Source organism: Anser cygnoides, chromosome 4, assembly GCF_040182565.1.
Source record: "Anser cygnoides isolate HZ-2024a breed goose chromosome 4, Taihu_goose_T2T_genome, whole genome shotgun sequence".
Taxonomy (NCBI): Eukaryota; Metazoa; Chordata; class Aves; order Anseriformes; family Anatidae; genus Anser; species Anser cygnoides.
This window is the reverse complement of record NC_089876.1, coordinates 40,973,403-40,990,416: the sequence shown is the minus strand read 5'-3', so window position 1 is coordinate 40,990,416 and position 17,014 is coordinate 40,973,403. Positions and strand designations below refer to the sequence as shown.

At 45.9% G+C, this 17,014-nt stretch overlaps 2 protein-coding genes across 7 annotated transcripts in view; one reads left to right on the top strand and one right to left on the bottom strand.

The window, feature by feature from the left end:
• Positions 1-3,922, top strand: part of MAML3 (mastermind like transcriptional coactivator 3) — a 221,452-nt gene extending 217,530 nt beyond the window's left edge. For 3 of the 6 annotated variants that reach the window (XM_048074966.2, XM_048074965.2, XM_048074968.2), the window contains exon 5: positions 48-3,922. In XM_048074966.2, coding sequence (XP_047930923.2) covers positions 48-1,039 — 992 coding nt within the window. In that variant the 3' untranslated portion in view covers positions 1,040-3,922. The remainder of the gene's footprint in view (positions 1-47) is intronic. The other 3 variants (XM_048074969.2, XM_066996678.1, XM_048074970.2) reach the window with 1 other exon arrangement.
• A 2,498-nt stretch (positions 3,923-6,420) lies between these two features.
• Positions 6,421-17,014, bottom strand: MGST2 (microsomal glutathione S-transferase 2). Its single transcript, XM_013189180.3, has 5 exons — positions 16,878-17,014; positions 12,938-13,037; positions 11,664-11,734; positions 10,009-10,090; positions 6,421-6,696 (listed from the first exon to the last, which is right to left on the bottom strand). Exons 1-5 carry the CDS (start codon positions 16,933-16,935, stop codon positions 6,564-6,566), a joined length of 444 nt encoding a protein of 147 aa, XP_013044634.2. The 5' UTR covers positions 16,936-17,014; the 3' UTR covers positions 6,421-6,563.

Here is a 17,014-nt window from a genome sequence, read left to right as displayed (position 1 = left end):
TTTACAGGACTGTGGGTTTTACTTACCTTCCTCCCTTTTTGGTGTAGGTTCTTCCCAGGATATAGCAGCTGTGAGAAACCAAGCAGCACTCCAGAGCATGAGGACGTCCCGAATGATGGCCCAGAATGCGAGCATGATGGCGATGGGTCCTTCCCAGAACCCGAGCACACTGCCCACCACAGCAGGCCAGTCAGACATGAGCATGGCTCCTTACAGCAACGCCTCTTCCAGCCAGCCAGGAATGTACAGTATGAGCACAGGGATGAGCCAAATGTTGCAGCACCCAAACCAAAGTGGCATGAACATGGCACATAACGCAGGCCAGGGAACAAGGCAGCCTGCCTCTGGACAAGCGGTGGGAATGGTCAGCAATTTTGGTCAGAACATGCTGGTAAACTCTGCTCTTCCCCAGCATCAGCAGCAGATGAAAGGACCGGTGGGCCAGGTCTTACCCAGGCCACAGGCACCACGACTTCAAAACCTGATGGGGACTGTCCCACAAGGAACACAAAACTGGCAGCAGCGAGGCTTGCAAGGCATACCTGGAAGGACTAGCAGCGAAATCGGGCCTTTCAATAATGGCACAACATACCCAATGCAGCCTGGGCAGCCAAGGCTGTCCAAGCAGCATTTCCCGCAGGGACTTAACCAGACAGTTGTGGACACGAGTGGAACAGTGAGAGCCCTGAACCCAGCAATGGGGAGACAGCTGCTGCAACCACTACCAGGGCAACAAGGAGCTGGCCAGGCCAGGCCGATGGTAATGCCTGCAATAAGCCAAGGGGTCCCCACAATGTCTGGTTTTAGTCAGCCTCCGACGCAGCAATTGCCAGGTGGTAACTTTGCTCAGAGCGGCCAAGGCCAGGCCTACGAGAGGAATCCCACTCAGGACATATCTTACAATTACAGTAATGAAGGAGCGGGGGGGTCATTCTCCAGTTTAGCAGAGGGTGCAGACCTTGTGGACTCCATCATTAAGAGTGGACCGGGGGATGAGTGGATACAAGAACTTGATGAGTTGTTTGGGAACCCCCAGTGAGTGGGCTTGTATAGTCTGGAGCTTTGGTTGTTACGTTTGAAAAAAAACACAGAGAGTCGGATGTGCTCCCCATCCTTGGATTGTTGGTTTTTTTGTTTGAATTGGTTTGGCTTGGGGTTATTTTGTTTGTTTTCTTTTGTTTTTAATCGTGCAAACCGAGCTGATCTGTAGCCAACTTTGGAAGATTCGGGTGACGATGAAAACATCGGTATCACAAGACTTCCACGAGCAATCTCCATTGCACGGCAGCACCCGCTGCACGGGTGTGGGGCAGGATGGGGAAACTGGAAAAGCCAGCTGATGCCTCGGGTTGGGAAAATTTGGTCTTTCCCGACGGAAGTGAGGCTTCATTGCACAATGGTGTGGGGTGGTCCCAATATCTCCCACCTCATGTAGCTGTAAAGGCCGCAACTTTCAGAGTAGCAGTTGAAAACGGCCAGGAGCAAAGCCTAAAGAAGCCCACAGGCGATTGCGCAGGCCCTGGTCGGAAACGGGCTTAGCCCTGGGTATAACAGGCCTCAGAGAGCCACGGACAGGCTCTGGGCTGTCAGAGAGGACACGCAGCACACAGGTGACAGACCAAAACAGTCACAGAGAGGTCACCATTTTCACTGCAGAGTGATAAAAATCCAATAAAAGTGTAGCAGAACATAAACTTGGCAGTACAGTGAGGACAGTTTGATTACAGGCTGGAGACGGCTTCGATGGGTGGGTTAACGTAACGAGCTATTTAGTCCCTGCAGGACTTGCAGTAGCACGTCCCTGTCAGAGTACTTTGCTCTGCTGTATCTGCTGTATCTGTATCTGCTGCTTGGGAGAGCAGAACAGCAGCCGAGAGTGGTGTTAAAGGGCTACAAGGTACCAGCGAAGGTCTTAAGCAGGTCCCTGTCTCTCTCCTCCCTCTCCCGTATGTTTTCATATATTCCCCTCCTGTCCTTCAGTGTAAAAGAAGGTAAGCTCACTGCGCTCCTTTTCAGGTGAGCGACAAACACCACAAAGGGGCAGGAAGGAGAGGAGAAGACAGGAAGGAGGGAACGTACAGGGATGGTCTGGCAGGCAGAAATGAGTTTCTTCTCTCCTCTTGAAAAGTGCAAGATTGGCAGGTAGTGTTACCATGGGGTGTCTGGGCTCTTGATTTGACATTATGTGCTACCTGGTCTTCTGTTTTAAGCAGGCGTTTGGCCTAATCTCCCTGGTTTGCTGGAATAAAATTCAATGCGGTATTTGAAAAATGGGAACTAAGGAAGGACTACAGCAAAGAGCATTCATGAATGGGTAAAATAGTTGATTTAGGTATCAAAAACATCAGGTCTGCCCAAATATGCTTTTAAGTAACAGAGGTGTATCACTGTCTCCACTGTCTATCTCCACTGTGTGGATCGGTGCTGAGCAGCACTGCGGCGAAGCGGTGATAGTCTCACTGAGATGTCAGCCATTTTGAATGCCTAAGGCAGCGGTTCCCAAGCTGCGGTCCGAGGGCAAGGCAAGCTGTCCTCAGAAACCTGCCACCTTTTCAGCTGAGAGCTGGCCACCAGGATATGTAGGGGTGCATAAAAAATCGTAATAGCAATCCGCAGTCCAAAATGTTTGGGAACTGATGCTGGCCTCCAAGAGCATATTATGTGCTCTGTGGTGAGAATATCTCCAGCATACACATGCCAAGGCCGCGGGAGCGAGGGGCTTGGTACCTGGCACCTCTGGGTCCTCCCTTCCCCTGCAGGGTATTGCTGTGTATCGCTTGGAGGATGGGGCCAGGCGGGCCTGGGGCCACCCCAGCACCCAGATACGTTCCCTGCTGTGCTGCGATCCCTCGCTGGGCCTACCCAGGCACGGGTTTAAATGCTGTACTGTAGACAGGACAAGCTGTGTTTTTAACTTGGACTAGCTGGCCAAGGTGAGCTGTCAGTTCAGCTTGCCTTGACCACTCATTTTTTCAAAATAATGCTTTAGTTAGCATTCTTTTAGCTAACCTCTTTTTAGAAGACAACACAAGGCCCCATTCCAGTTCCTGCTGAAGATGACAGGGCTTTGCCTGCCTGCTGCTTCAGCCAGAGCCGGGCCGGGCCCTAACGCAGTGAAGGAGAGCACCAGCCACAGTTTGCAGTCCACAACCACCTCGTGGGCAAGCGGCTCTTAGCAGGACTAGCCTGAAGGAAGAGGCAGCAAGCAGTGAAGCGGGCACACAGCGAATTGCCCCGGGGCCAGGGGTTTGGAGACGCACAACCACCACCCCACAGCCCCGGCCGGGCATTCACATGCGTTAGGAAGATGCGGGCTTTGATGAATGAACGCTGGTGAATGCCGAGCCTCTGTTGTTGTAAAGCTTCCTCCAAATACTCCGTACTGGGACCAAGTACTAGAGAGGTAGATTTTAATAGATTTGGGGTTTTGTTTCTTTTTTTTTTTTTCTTACTATGGTGCTGATGTATATGTAATGTTAAAAAAAAGTTATTTGTAAATATGTTTTTACAATTCTACAGATATCACTGGGTCTACTATCTGTAAAATATATACATATAAAAATATATATATATACTGTTTGTTTAAAATAGAGTATTTTTATTTCATTCCTTAACTCATCCTTACTGCAGTGGTATTGCACTTCAGATGACGTCTAATTACTAATTTGTACTGTATCCCTGATGGCAACTTGCTCCATTTTATTCAGATTTTTCTAGTTTTCTGTTTTTACTTTGTACATTAAGCATTGCTTATTTCCTTTTAAGACCTGTACAGAGCTCTGAAAATGTAGAAAAAAACCTGATGTTAACATACCACTTTTAAAGAAAAAAGAAAAAGGAAAAAAAAAACCCAACAACAAACAAATAAAAGATGGTTATCTGAGTCTTATATAAGGCTGGTTTGTGGGATTATCTCGGCCCTGGTGGTCCTGCAGGCTGCCTTGGGGAGAAGGGAAGAGGCCCCCAAAGGCTGTGCCAGCAGCGGAGCTGTGGCACCTCAGTGGCACCCCTATGTCCCCGAAGGTTGGTGGGCCCCCACCGGGCATGCTGGAGGCAGCAGCCACAGGTGACTGCATTTAGCTGCCGGGTGGTTAATTACACAGCCAGGTGTGTGCCATTTCTTTGAGGTATTTTACCTCTTTCTAAGAGCAAAGTATGCTATAAAAGCCAATGGGTGGGGTGAGGCAAGGCTTATACTTGGGCAATTGCTATGAGGGTACCCTCTAGTTTCCTCAGAAACCTTGTCAGGTTCCTGTCTTTGCTCAGCCCATGCCATGTGGTAAGGAAGCGCTTTTGGGGAGGACTCAGGGTATAGAATCCTGTGGCTGTGATCTGGAAAGGTGAGGTGAGGTGTTCAAGGTAAACCCAGGTGGGTTTCAAGACTCAACACCAGTATCTCCATGTTTCCACCCCACTGGAGAGTAATGGCAGATGAGGTGCTGGGCCTCTACACGCAGCTCGCAGAAAACGGGCTGGTTTGGGCAGTCTCTATGGCTCGGCTCCACATACAAACTTCGAGGTGAGGTTCTCATTTTCTCCTTCCTGTCAGTCCTTTGCTGTTTTAAATGCATCTCCTAACAGTTGAGGTTCCTGTTGATCCTGTTGCACTCTAGCTTTGTGCTGCTGGATGATTCCTTGTGGCCTCACCCCCATGGTTTTTGGCATGTGAAATTGTCTCTGTGTGACAACAGCTTATTCTTTTCCATGGCATAGATGGGTTTTGGGAAGCTATCTACAAACATGACAGGCCGTTATAACAGGTAAGTTTAGGATGGAATAGTGCTCAAATGCCTTTGCTTCTGAAACTATCAGCAACCTTTGGGCCTCCTATAATGCGTGTTTCAGGCCTGTTACGTGACTTAGAGCTTTGTCTTGGTTTTCCTTAAGGTGGCAGTGCTTCCTGCTGCCTGTGACTGTCTGAAGGCCTCACTGGCAGGTGGGTTTGCTGCCTTTCCACCCGTGGGAGGACAGTTAGTGGAAGAATTCCCAGTGATCACTGTGGTTGTTAAACCTGGTCCTGTTTTGCTTTTTCCCCGCAACCAAGTGCCAAAGAGCTGCCTCTTCTGCAGCTTTGTCAGCTCTAGTCAGTTCACCGCCGTGATCTGTTCTCCCCTTAACACCCATTATTGGCCCCCAGTCTTACACCTACGTACTTGTTTCATTTATTGTTTCTAATGCTACTTCAGCCTTTACCGCACACAGGTACTAAATTATGCCCCTTAATCATGTTAGAGTGACTGTGAAGTGCTAGCTTCTGCACATGCAATGTGTCTGCTTTTTTCATGTGAAAGTTTATTAGGAACCTGATCCAGCACTCAATTATTTTGTGCTCAGGTTATCAACGCTAGCAGACATTTAGAAAAAGACTGTGGGTTCTCCATATAGACCTGGCTGAACAGAACTATAAAAATGTTTGGCATTTTTGGTCAAATTCTGTATTCAGAGGCATAACAGGGAAGGATTCTGCTTGCTGGTTGTAGCTGGCATGAGTATATTCAACATTCCCTGTGTAGTTTGGGTTATCAGGAGCTACCAAGATAGTCAGTTATGGTCTTTGCATCTCTGTTTTTCTACGCAGTTTAAATTTGCCATCGGCATACTTTAAGCCCTTGGTGCTAAGCCATGACTTCCCCCCCTCTCTTAGCAGAAAACTGTTTTCATAGTCAGTTTGCTTTTCATTGTCACTTTGTTTCCTAGGGCTTTGGCCATGCTGGGACATTTGTCTAATCTTTCCCACACCCCAGCCATCTGTGCCTTCCTGGGAGACAATGAAGGAGACCCAATTGTTAGCTGAGCATCTGTGCCTTCTCTTTGTCTGGGCTGGGTCTCCCTCCTGCAAGTGGCACATTGTGGGGATAGCCCGTCTTGAGAGGCTTTGTAGTGAGAGCTGGGATCTGCCTACAGGAGGGCCCCACTTCTGCAAGAACAGTGTTTGAGCATGTGCTGAACTGTAAATGTGTGTATAAAATCAAAAGGCCTTCACAGAAGTGTAGGGTCAAGTGCAGCTTTCAATGTCTTACTGAAGAAAGCACTGTTTCAGTATATGCTTAAACAGCCTCCTGCAGTGGGATTGGATATACTTGCAAAACGGGGACCGTGCAGCAGCATGGTGCATCAAATCGTTTTCTTACATTTGTGCAGAACAGACGTCACCACTGGTAAAAATGAAGAGGAGTGAAGGAGGACTACACTGGAGGCATTGAGAAGGCCGAAGGATGCTGGGTAAGATGGGCTGTTGCTTGCAGTGCCAGTTGGAACTAAATTACTTAGAACTAAAACCATAAATTCCCTATGTAATTTGTTTAGGGTTTACAATAGTGTATGGGAAAACAGAATATTTAATTGAAAATGCAGATGTGACATGCCATTCTCTCTTTGACTCTTTTTCAACAGCACAAAAAGAAAGCAAGCATAAACAGCTCAGGAAAAGCATACATTTTACACTGCAATGGGATGCTGGTACAGAGTTGTGATACTTTATTCACATGCAACTTTTCTTCTTTGTGTCCAGGGAAACCATCTGCATTATTTACTTGTCATCTTTTTTTTTTTTTTTTAAGTCTTCAGATCAATTTACTTAATTTCTTCATGATTCTGAAGTGCAGGTATTCATCCAGAAAGCTGTTGACAATCCCAACTGCACCCAGGATTCCCAAGCAAGCCAGAACTATCAAATTCAAATAAAAACCTGTTAACCTGGAAGTAGAAAGTAGAAAAATACTGTTACAAACTGTACGTGATGTGTTTACGGTGAAACTTGCTGCTTGTCCATGCAAGTTTTGTCCAAGCAACTGTTTTGGTAATAAACCTTTTCCACACATGACTTTTGCTAGATGGGGAGTGATTCCTAATATCCTTTCTATGGGGAAACTCTTCCTTTCTATGGGGTAATGCTTCCCTAGTGTTTCTACATATTCATGTGAAGTTGGGATCTTGACCCATGACAGCTACCTCATCGCACACTGTGAACACCTGCAGGTAGATCCACAAGCAAACATGAGCACCTCACTGCAACTTCACATTTAGGAGCATGGGAGGGAAGATGTTAGGCCTGAAGGAGAGGTGTGCGTGTCTCTTGTGTCAGCACCTGTTGGTCAGGTAACCTCCACTGAGCTGGGAGGTCTGGTCTGGTTATCACTCTGTCTTGAAGATGGATTTTTGAACTGGGAAGGAAGAGCGTGATCCTGTAACTTGGCTATTAGGACACTCATTGGGGTTGGGGGTCAAATTACTTTATCTGTACCAAAATAGCTTCATCAAAAGAAGCTTGGCCAGCAGTTTGAGGGAGGTGATTCCACTCCTCTATTCCACTCTTGACACAGCCTCTCATCCCACCTGGAGTACTGCATCCAGGTCTGGGACCCCCAGCACAAGAAAGATGCGGACCTGTTACAGCAGGTCCAGATTAGGGCCACAAAGGTGATCAGGGGGCTGGAGCACCTCTCCTACAAAGACAGGCTGAGGGAGTTGGGGTTGTTCAGCCTGGAGAAGAGAAGGTTCTGGGGAGACCTTTCTGTGGCCTTCTGATACTTCAAGGGGTATTACAAGATGGGACTCTTAAAAGGGGTTGTAATGATAGGACAAGGTGTATGTAAGGGTTTTAAACTGAATGATCGTGGATTTAGGTTAGATATAAGGAATAAATTCTTTACTGTGAGGGTGGTGAGGTACTGGAGCAGATTTCTCAGAGAAGCTGTGGATGCCCCATCCTTGGAAGTGTTTGAGGCCAGGCTGGATGGGGCATTGAGCAACCTGGTCTGGTGGGAGGTGTCCCTGCCCATGGCAGGGGGTTGGAACGGGGTGGTCTTTAGGGCCCCTTCCAACCCAAACCATTCTGTGACTCTGAAATGTAAAATTACCCCAGAGTAGTCTGGGGGAACACCTCAGCCCTGAAACACAGAGGTCTTGACAGGCACATGGCAACAGGAACCTTCCTCTGCACACTCTTCTGGGCTTGGTTTTAGCTGCCTCGGTGTAGCCTCTGGTCAAGTAGGCGTATTCTGGGAGTTGCTGCTGGGTTGACCTCTGCAGGCAAGGAAAGGTCTATCCTGACAATCCCATCACATAAGTGTTGGAGGGAGGTCAGAGGAACTCGTCAGCCTTCTGCTTACAGCTCACTATACCCATACCTGCAGAACCTCACTGGTGCCTAAAGACTTGACATATGTAGCTTTTCTGTACACGCAATGTCTAAATACGAGTGAGAAAATGGTGAAGTATGAGACTTTCTCAGTGTCAGAAGAGCATGAAAAAAGTATTGAGCTTAACCTTCCTGTCATCTGTCAGAGCCAGCTGGAGGGAAGGAAAGGGATGCAGCTCGCTTGTGAAGGCTCTCCAGCACAGAAACCAAGTAGGAGGTACACCTAGCTCTTGTGTGCTTAGAAACCTAGCCTTGGCAAAACTGAACTGCAATTCACGTAGCCCAGTGCACTTACATGTGTCGTAACCAGCTCTTTGAGCACAGGCCAGGTGGGCGGGTTTGTCTTTAACTGCCACGCCTGTAGTTAGCGATTGCAGTTGAAAATTGGTGTGCAGGCTAATTACCTTTGTGCTACAATGCCTGCTGGAGGCACGTTGCATGTGCTGGGACACGGCCCTGCATGCCTGACTGGTGCGGACCCATTGCTAGCAGAAACACCTACTGAGGGTTAGCACAAGCAAAGCCATTTCCCGTGGCTGCCACGCTGACTTTCAGCACCCTCTGTCCAATGCAAAGGCAGTAGGGTTTCACAAAAGCGTAAAGGTCTGTCTAATAAAGAAGCCAACCACTGTTCTTAGGCTTTCTTGTCAGGCTGAATCTTTAGGCCCGAGAGCGATGAAATAAATCATAGGACAGATTTCTTAAAGGTTTTTTAAACAAAGGACTTCTTAACTTCTTGGTTTATTTAATCCCTTATGATCTCTTTCTTTCACTTATGTTGAGGGCTCTGCTCCCCAGACTTGCTAAATAGTTGCTAGCCTTCTGGTTGGTGCTCACTGCATCTCTTACTGGGAGATACAGTTACCTCTATATTTAAGGAAAAAAAGGAGAGAGGATCTGGAAAACAGCCTCTTCATTCTCTTAAGCAACAGCTCCTCAAAAGAGAATAGGGGATTGGTGGAGATTGCAGTGAAGAGAATGACAACATTTGTATACAAACTATGGAAAATAGCCCCAGAGCCCAGCCTTTGCTGCTGCAGGACTACTCACTACCAAAAAAAAAAAAAAAAGTGCTGTTTATAGTCTGATTATTTTGTGTCCTAGAAGTATAGATCCCAAGACTCTTAATTTTATGACAAGCGTGTATTGTGCTAGCCTGTCTTTATGATTGCTATACGTGTGGTAGGAGGAGCCTTAGGTCAGAACACCTAAGGCAGTACAGTGGCTTCAGTGAGACAAGAAATAAACTGTGTGTTTGTACATGTACTTGTGCACTGGAGGGGTGTTCTGCCAGTGTGCGTTTGTTGTAGCAGGATTCGTGGTACCAGATGCTGTACACTTACATTCATTAACTTATGCTTATCTGGAGCTGTGTCTCTTATCTGTTTGGTGAAAGTTCATCAGCCTACAAGGACAGATGTTTGCTTCTTTCAGTGCATTTGTGTGGCTAGAGTAAAGGTCTTAATGTGACAGCTTGAGGAGAAATGAAAACAGCAGACAGGCTGCTACTGTGTATGCCTTGCCCAAGCAGTCTCCCATCCCACATCCGTCCTGAGCTGCAAAACTGCTTCTGTCTTCAGCCTTCTCTGAGCCCAGCTGCCAGTACGCTCAGTACAAAGCAGGCGCCCACAAGGTGAGCATCAAACCTTTCCCCCCTTGTGACCTGTAGCACATGCACCTCTTAACCTAGGCTCCCTCTGTAACAGCCAGCCTGCTTCCCCGAGGGTTTGTGCTTCAGACCTCTTGCTGGCACTTTACACGTGTTGCATTCAATTACAGTCACTTTTCTCTGCCAGTCCTTGGCTCTCCGCCCAGCTTCAGACCACAGCCCGGAGCTTTTAACCTGCATTCAGAGAGTAACTCCTTACCTTCCTTTCACAGACTGCACGTAACCGTGGAAGTACTTGTAGCGGGCAAACACGTACAACAGACCCAGAATTGCAGCTATTTCTACGAAAGAAAAGATTAATGGGAAAGAAAATGAGGATCACAGACAGTTGCTTTGCTTATGTTTTCTAGTTGCATGTCTCTGGGGACTTTTCATAGCTTTTCATACCCTAGGAAATTACACTGAGGAAAATCATTTGAAGGAGATACGAGTATTAAACATTCACTGCGGGAGGCTTTTGTTATGGGGTTGCTTGTAGGGGTGGGCTGCAGGCCTGTCCAAAAAATCTAACAGCATTCCCTAAAAAGAGCTCTCAAGACCTGACAGGAATCTTATCCCCAGCCCAGCTCAGTGGCTATCCCAGGGGCAGAACAGTGGGTTGGAGCACTGTGGCTTGACCCAGCTGTCATTTTGCATTGTTATGGCAGTTCATGTTTAAGGGGGGTATTTGTTTTGGAAAGAGTTTCTTATTTATGTTGTTAATAACCTGCTTTGCATTTATATAGCAGCTTTTATCCAAGGACATGAGAGAAAGCTGTAGTGAATGTTAGCTTTCTGACCTCCCTGTGGGAAAAGTATAAAGTTACCTCCGTTTGATAGATGGAGCGGGGTGTGCGGGTCACTTGTATTATCCAGGACTAAGCAGTGCTGGTGAAGCTGCTTATGTCCTTTCAAACTGCCTAAGTGTTACAGAGGACAGCTGTTACTCTGTTCTGGATTAGCTCCTCTTAGTGTACCTATGGGAGATGCTCAGCTGAAAAAATTGCTTAAAAGGGCGATTAATGCAGTCCTCTTCTTACATACGGCAACGTGTGTCTTCCCTAATTCAAGTGTCTTTCTAGGAGCACGTGTACCATCTCCCATCCAATTTGTTGACCTAAGTGGAGCTTCTCTGGATTTACAGTGGGAATCCCATATAGCCACATTCCCATTGCCACTGCAGCAAAACAAGACTTAAGAACACTTGGACAAAAATGCTAGCCTGCTTAGGTGCTTGAGAAAGCAAAATAGGTTTTCATGAGTCTCCTTGCATAGCAGAAGTACAGTAACTATGATGGCTGGTGATGCTGCTGTTATGACTGTGCTTCAGTGCTAAGTCACAGGACAAACGAACAAGTCACAGCCCAGCGGTGGTGTTGCTCATCTGGGATGTAAAATCCCACCCATTCGCTGGCTCGAGCTCCATCTCCTTCAGTCAGGGGTCCAGCCACAGGGCTGAGTGCTCTGACCTGAGCCTTCTCAGGCTGCGTCCTCCCAAGGGCTGATAGCTGTGCTTGATGTCCTGTGAGGATTGTCCCATAATGCGCAAATAAGCGTTAGTGGGAAACATCTGGGAGCTGCTTGTCTGAATGATTCACCCAGAAAATCTTCAGTGGATTTTCTGTGAATGAAAAATATGCCATGTGCCATGGCTCCTTGGTTTGCAGAGAACAGTAAAAGCTGGTAGGGCTGTGTGAAAAGGCATGACTAATTGGGGATTTCAGTGCACTGAGCATTCCTTCAGGAAGCCTAGAGTAAGGTAAGAAGTGAAAGGAAGGCAAAAAGATGTCTACAAGTAATGTACCTCCTGATAAAGCTAATTTTAGAAACTTAGGTAAAACTTCTCAGTCCAAGAGAAAAACAAGAACTGTTTACCTTGGTTAAAAAAACACCCGGTGATCCAGAGGACGGTCAGGAATGCTGGATAAAACTCCACACAGTTTTGTCTGCAGAATAAATTTGAAAAAACATTACTCTGGAAAAGAACTATGGGTGGGATTTTTCACGGGGAATCAGCTTTGATATGATTTTCTTCTCAATAAAGTTAATGCTATTGAATTTAGGGGGAGCACAGTCAAGCCGGAATTAGGCACTCTTCAAAATTCCCTTCTTTGTAATCTCAATACAAATATAAACTATTTCAAATATTTTCTGTATATTTAAACCTAAGCAAGGATCTGTATCCTGGCTATATGGAAATGCTTACCAGGTGTCCTAACTCAAGTGCCTGTGCAGCAAGGGCAGGCAGGATTTCAAGCACGTGGATGCAATGTTAATTGCTTACCTCCACGTTCTGCATGCAGCTTTTGTGGGTCAGCGTTCCCGGGACTGTGAGAGGAAGCATGGAGCTGTGTGTGGGCAGCGCGGATTGCTCTGCTGAGGCCAATGCCTTTATGAAGTGCTACCAGGCGTAGGCAGCACGTGACGGATCTTATGGTTATATAGCATTTTTATTTGTCAACATCATCAGTTTTCATGCCAGTATTTTGCCGGGATATCTTTTCTTGGTTGTTCTGACTGAGCTTCTTTTTAATGAATTAGGCAACCTTCTGTGTCTGTTGTTCTGTTATCTGATATAATATTTAATATATTCTGTGTCATCTTGTTGTTATTGTTACCCAGTACAACTACAGTTGCATCAGAAGGAATTGTTTGAAATAACACCACGGTACATATATTTGTCTATGGTCATTAACTAATCACCAACTGAAGCCTTTTAGGAAAATGTTGTCATTTTGAACAGGCTGTCTGACAGTTATCTGCTGTGAAGGCGGAGGCTTTCTGTGCTGATGTCTTCCATGTGTTTGGTGATAGCCACAGGCCAAGAACTCACAGCACGGCTTGCTAGATCCAGAACATCTGAGTTCTCTAAGTTACACTCAATTAGTTCCTAGCCTTTACTTAGGTTTGGATAATCCGATTGCCTAGTTTCATCAGAACTTGAACATGGACTGTTTTAAACGAGCTGAATGTACCCTGTTATCATTAAGATAATAGCTGAACCATTTGGAAAGTGTTCTCTTCATTATTTTTTCATTTTCTGAGCAAAGGATGCAACGGAAAAGGTAATATCTGAAGATAATGTTTTTGCTTATCTTCTGGACTGAATTGTTATTCGTTGCCATCATCTTTATGATGTCAGGACTTACTGTGCACGAAATGTTCTGTCAAATTCTGGAGCTCCAGTGACAGCTGGGGGCATGACCTTGTGCTTCATTCTTGATTTTCCCACCAGCCGAGCAAAATGACCTGTAAGCAAAAATAAAGGCTCAAGGATGGCACATTTCCTCTTTTTTTTTTTTTTAAAGGCAGCTCAGTTGAGTTTCTAACACATCTGTTTTATTTTTTTAATAGCAATCATTGTTCTTTTGTTCTTTCTGCTATATCTGATGGAAATAGACCAATGATAGATAAACTATTTTTCCCCTACAGAAGTTCTGTTCTTGCCTTCAGGAGTAACTTACTTATGAGGAAGGGGAAAAATTGCTATTTCAGAGCTAGTGAAAGAGCTCACCTGTTTAACTTTAAAGCTTTCTGGGTACCTGGAGTTGTTTTCCAAGCCATGTCATAGCCACCCTGTGCAAGAAACTCGTGCTCTACTTTTATCCTAACTTTATTTGGATCCAGAAACAAGACACCCACCTGAGTTCCCTAAAAAGACTGTCTAACAGGCAAGCCTAGAGCATGCCTTCTGTCTTCCCTTCAGAGAACAGTGGCATTAAAACACAGCTAGAGATATCAGCGGTGCTGCCCCGTGCACATCTTACGTCTTTGCCTCCTGGCTAAAGCCTTGTCCCAAAAATGAAGCTTTCCATCTGTCTTCTCCACATGTAAGTAATTACTTTTAACCTTTCCCTCCAGAGCACCTCGCTACAGGACCTCTCATTGTATTTGCATCCAGCGAGACCTCCTCCGCTCCCACCCACGCTCTTTGCTGTGCCTGGTGATTCATCCCAACGTGCCACCTTGCGGCACTTTCAGGAGGGAAGAGTGGTAGTGGGGAGGTGGGGGAGCATGCTTCATGGAGACCGAGGCTCATAGCAGCACAGGAGTTCCTTTTAGAAGTGTTTTCCTGGAAAACACTAAAGTTGCTTTTTGGCTTCTGCCACTTTCAAAAGTATTACTATAATTTTTTTTGTCTGGCAAATGCTGCCTGGCTCATCAGCCAGAAGTGGTAGGTGAGCCCTAGTGTTTTGTAGCAAAGGCATTTGTACCCAGCAATGCATTCCTTGTTTTTTGCCTCACTGAGCCCTACAAGTCTTACGACCAGTCTGGGACCATTTTTTTTCTGCTGAGGAACTAAGGCAAACCAAGGCGACTCCTTGCATCCAAATTAGCTGAGAAAAAAAGCCTTGAAAGGGTGCTGGATGAACTAAGCCTACTGAGGAAAACAAGGAGATTAAGGCAGTGCAAGGGCCAAATCGTTCTTGTTTGTTCAGCACGACTAACCGAAGCAAATCCCCAAGGCCATGGTGCAACCCTGGCCTCAGCCGTACCGCGGGTTGCCCTTGGTGTTGCCTGCTGAGCAAGCATCTCGTTGAGGGGCAGAGATCGCACGTGGGAGGCTCTGGTTAACCACGTGTGGCACTGGGTTTGTGGCCAGGCTGTGGCAGCGCGGCCACCCGGTGTAAAACCTGCTCCTGAAGCATTTTCCACTGGGATCAGAGAGGAGGGACCCTGCTTCAGTGAGGGGCAAGTGGGTTCTCACCTGCCAGTGAAAACCAAGCTGTGGCACCGTGTGGGGGACCAGGGTCATGCCTGTCACCTTAGAAGAAAAGGTGAACCCCATGTGCAGAACAGGACAGGTGCCAGCCAGGGACTTAAAAAGAGCTGAGGAGAGAAATAATTGCTGTATTTTTGGTTAACTGAATGCAACTTGCCTTTCGGTTCCATTCTGGTGAATGGAAAGCAGTGATGTGGCTCCAAGTGTAAGTTCTGTGATGATGGTTTAACAAGGGCTGAAATAAATAACAAAGCAATGGGAGAGCCCTGCTGCCCACCCACTGGAGGTGCTGTTGTGAGCACGCCAGAAAGCATTGCCGCAGGAGGAAGTAAAGATTTCCCCAGCCTTTTTCTTCCCCTGTATCGACGTGTTCAATTCTAGCAGGCTAAATGACGTGACTGCGGTAGTTACAAAGTATGCGCCACTTGCCTTTGCTGGCCTTTTCTTTTTTCTTGGCTTTCATTTTCAGGTGGCGTTTATGGTTACTGTGTTAATATCCTTACACTAAAAATGCAGGATAAATCAGGCTTTCAAGGAACATTGCTCAAGTATTTTGTGTTTAAAAAGCCTGTAGAGAGGCTGATTCTTCTATTACAGTATATGATAGCGCATGCTAATTTGCAACTTAAAAATAAATAAATTTTTGAATAACTCACGATTCTGAGACACAAAACCTTGTCTTTCTGTATCTCTGATGATGGTTAAGTGAAACCTGACTTGCAGCACTGCTTCAGAGAGGTTGTCTTGCCTGTAGCAACTTTCTAGCTCGGGACCAGAGGCTCAGCAGAATAAACAGAAGAGCAAACAGAGCACTAAGTGCTGTGTATGTTGTATTTTGTTCACAGCAATTGGTCACGCTCTGCACTGCGTCCCTTACACGAGCTGGTTATAGCACATGCTTACACTACCAGCTTCACAATGCTCAGCTGAACTCACAATAGTTGATCTGTGTTGGTTTATCCATGCTAAAAGTAAACCACGCTGTGATTTAAATCAGATTAACAGATCAGGTTCTTACCAAGGTTTCTCTCTGGGCTTGATGTTGGACTGCCCAATGTGTAAGTTAAAATACAGGTTATCCTGACTTTTCAGTGATTTTAACTAGAATAACTAATATGGACCAAACACCACAAGGAAGTGTGTATTTTTACCTCCCTTCCCCTTTTTGGTATCTGCACAATTCATTGTGTTTTCAAAAGGCACTAGGTTTCCACATAATGTGTGTTTTTGCTTTTAACTCTTAACATTTCTGTGCTAAAAGTCAGGGCAGGCAAGTTGAACTTTCACAGAAGTTGATGGTAAATATTGCCACCAGCCAGAAATAGCAATGTTTTGTGCAGATCACAAGAGTGTGTTACAGCTGATCTGACGACAGAAAAAGAATGTAAATTTTAAGTGCTTTCTACTTGCTTTCTGTTGTGTTGGGCTTTTTTTTAACCTGGAAGGGTCACATTCTCAGGCTTTTTTTTTTTCCTGCTAGGTACAAGTGTTTCAGCAGCTGAGGCTTTCAGAACAAACAATTGCATCACATCCGTTAAGTTGCAGTGCTATAGATATTTGGAAAAAAGATGAAGCAATTACTTTTAACTTGCTCTAATCTCATCCTAGTATACTGCAAATGCCTTCAAAGAGCATCATGTTTCTTGATGTAAACACAACTATATGAATCAATGTATATAGAAGAAAATAATTACAAGAAGTAAAAACGCTACCACAGTTACATGAGAGATGCAAATCAAAAAGAGTGCTGCAGATTTGCCCACTTCTTTTCCTGGTCCTTGATTCTCAGAGGTACATCAGCAGGGGATAAAATATTTCTTTAAGATCCAAATAGATTTGTAATGAGGAGGATGTGCTGCAGAATACCTTCTATTCTTGCTGCCTGGTGTAAAAGTTTGCTTTCCTCTTCCCTTTCAGGTACTTAGCGTGCGTCTGGCTATTTCAGGAAACAGTACAGTGCTTTCAGTCCAGCGCTGGTGTACTTGATTTGACAAATTTACTCTCAGTTTTTGAGGTTTTGGGTTGCATAGCTGCCTACATAAGAATCGAAACCAAGACACGATGTGGCCGTTGGGTAACTTTACAGCTAGTTGCGAGCTCTCACAATAGTACGATTCAAAAGAGTCAGCAAACAAAATGGAATTGAAAATAAATTAGTTTCTCCCACGGGGAAAAGTAACCTGTCCCACTGAGCCAACTCCCTCTCGGGCTACAGAGAGGGCAAACAATGCTCCAGTGAGAAACGACTTAGGAGGCACCAGAAATTAAAGTTACACGACAACCAGTTTGTCATCACATAACATCCAGAACTGCAGAATCGGCGCAAACCTCCCCGAGCCCCAGCCCTGCAGCCCCGCAGATCTTACATTGCTGGAAGGCAGACAGGAGGGAGACAGCAGCCAGCAAGGTGAAGTCACCAGCCATGATCCCGGCGACTTCCGCGTGCGAGCAGGGTGTGTGTGGAGGGGAGAGAGCTCAGAGCTCGAGTGAGCAATAAGGAAAA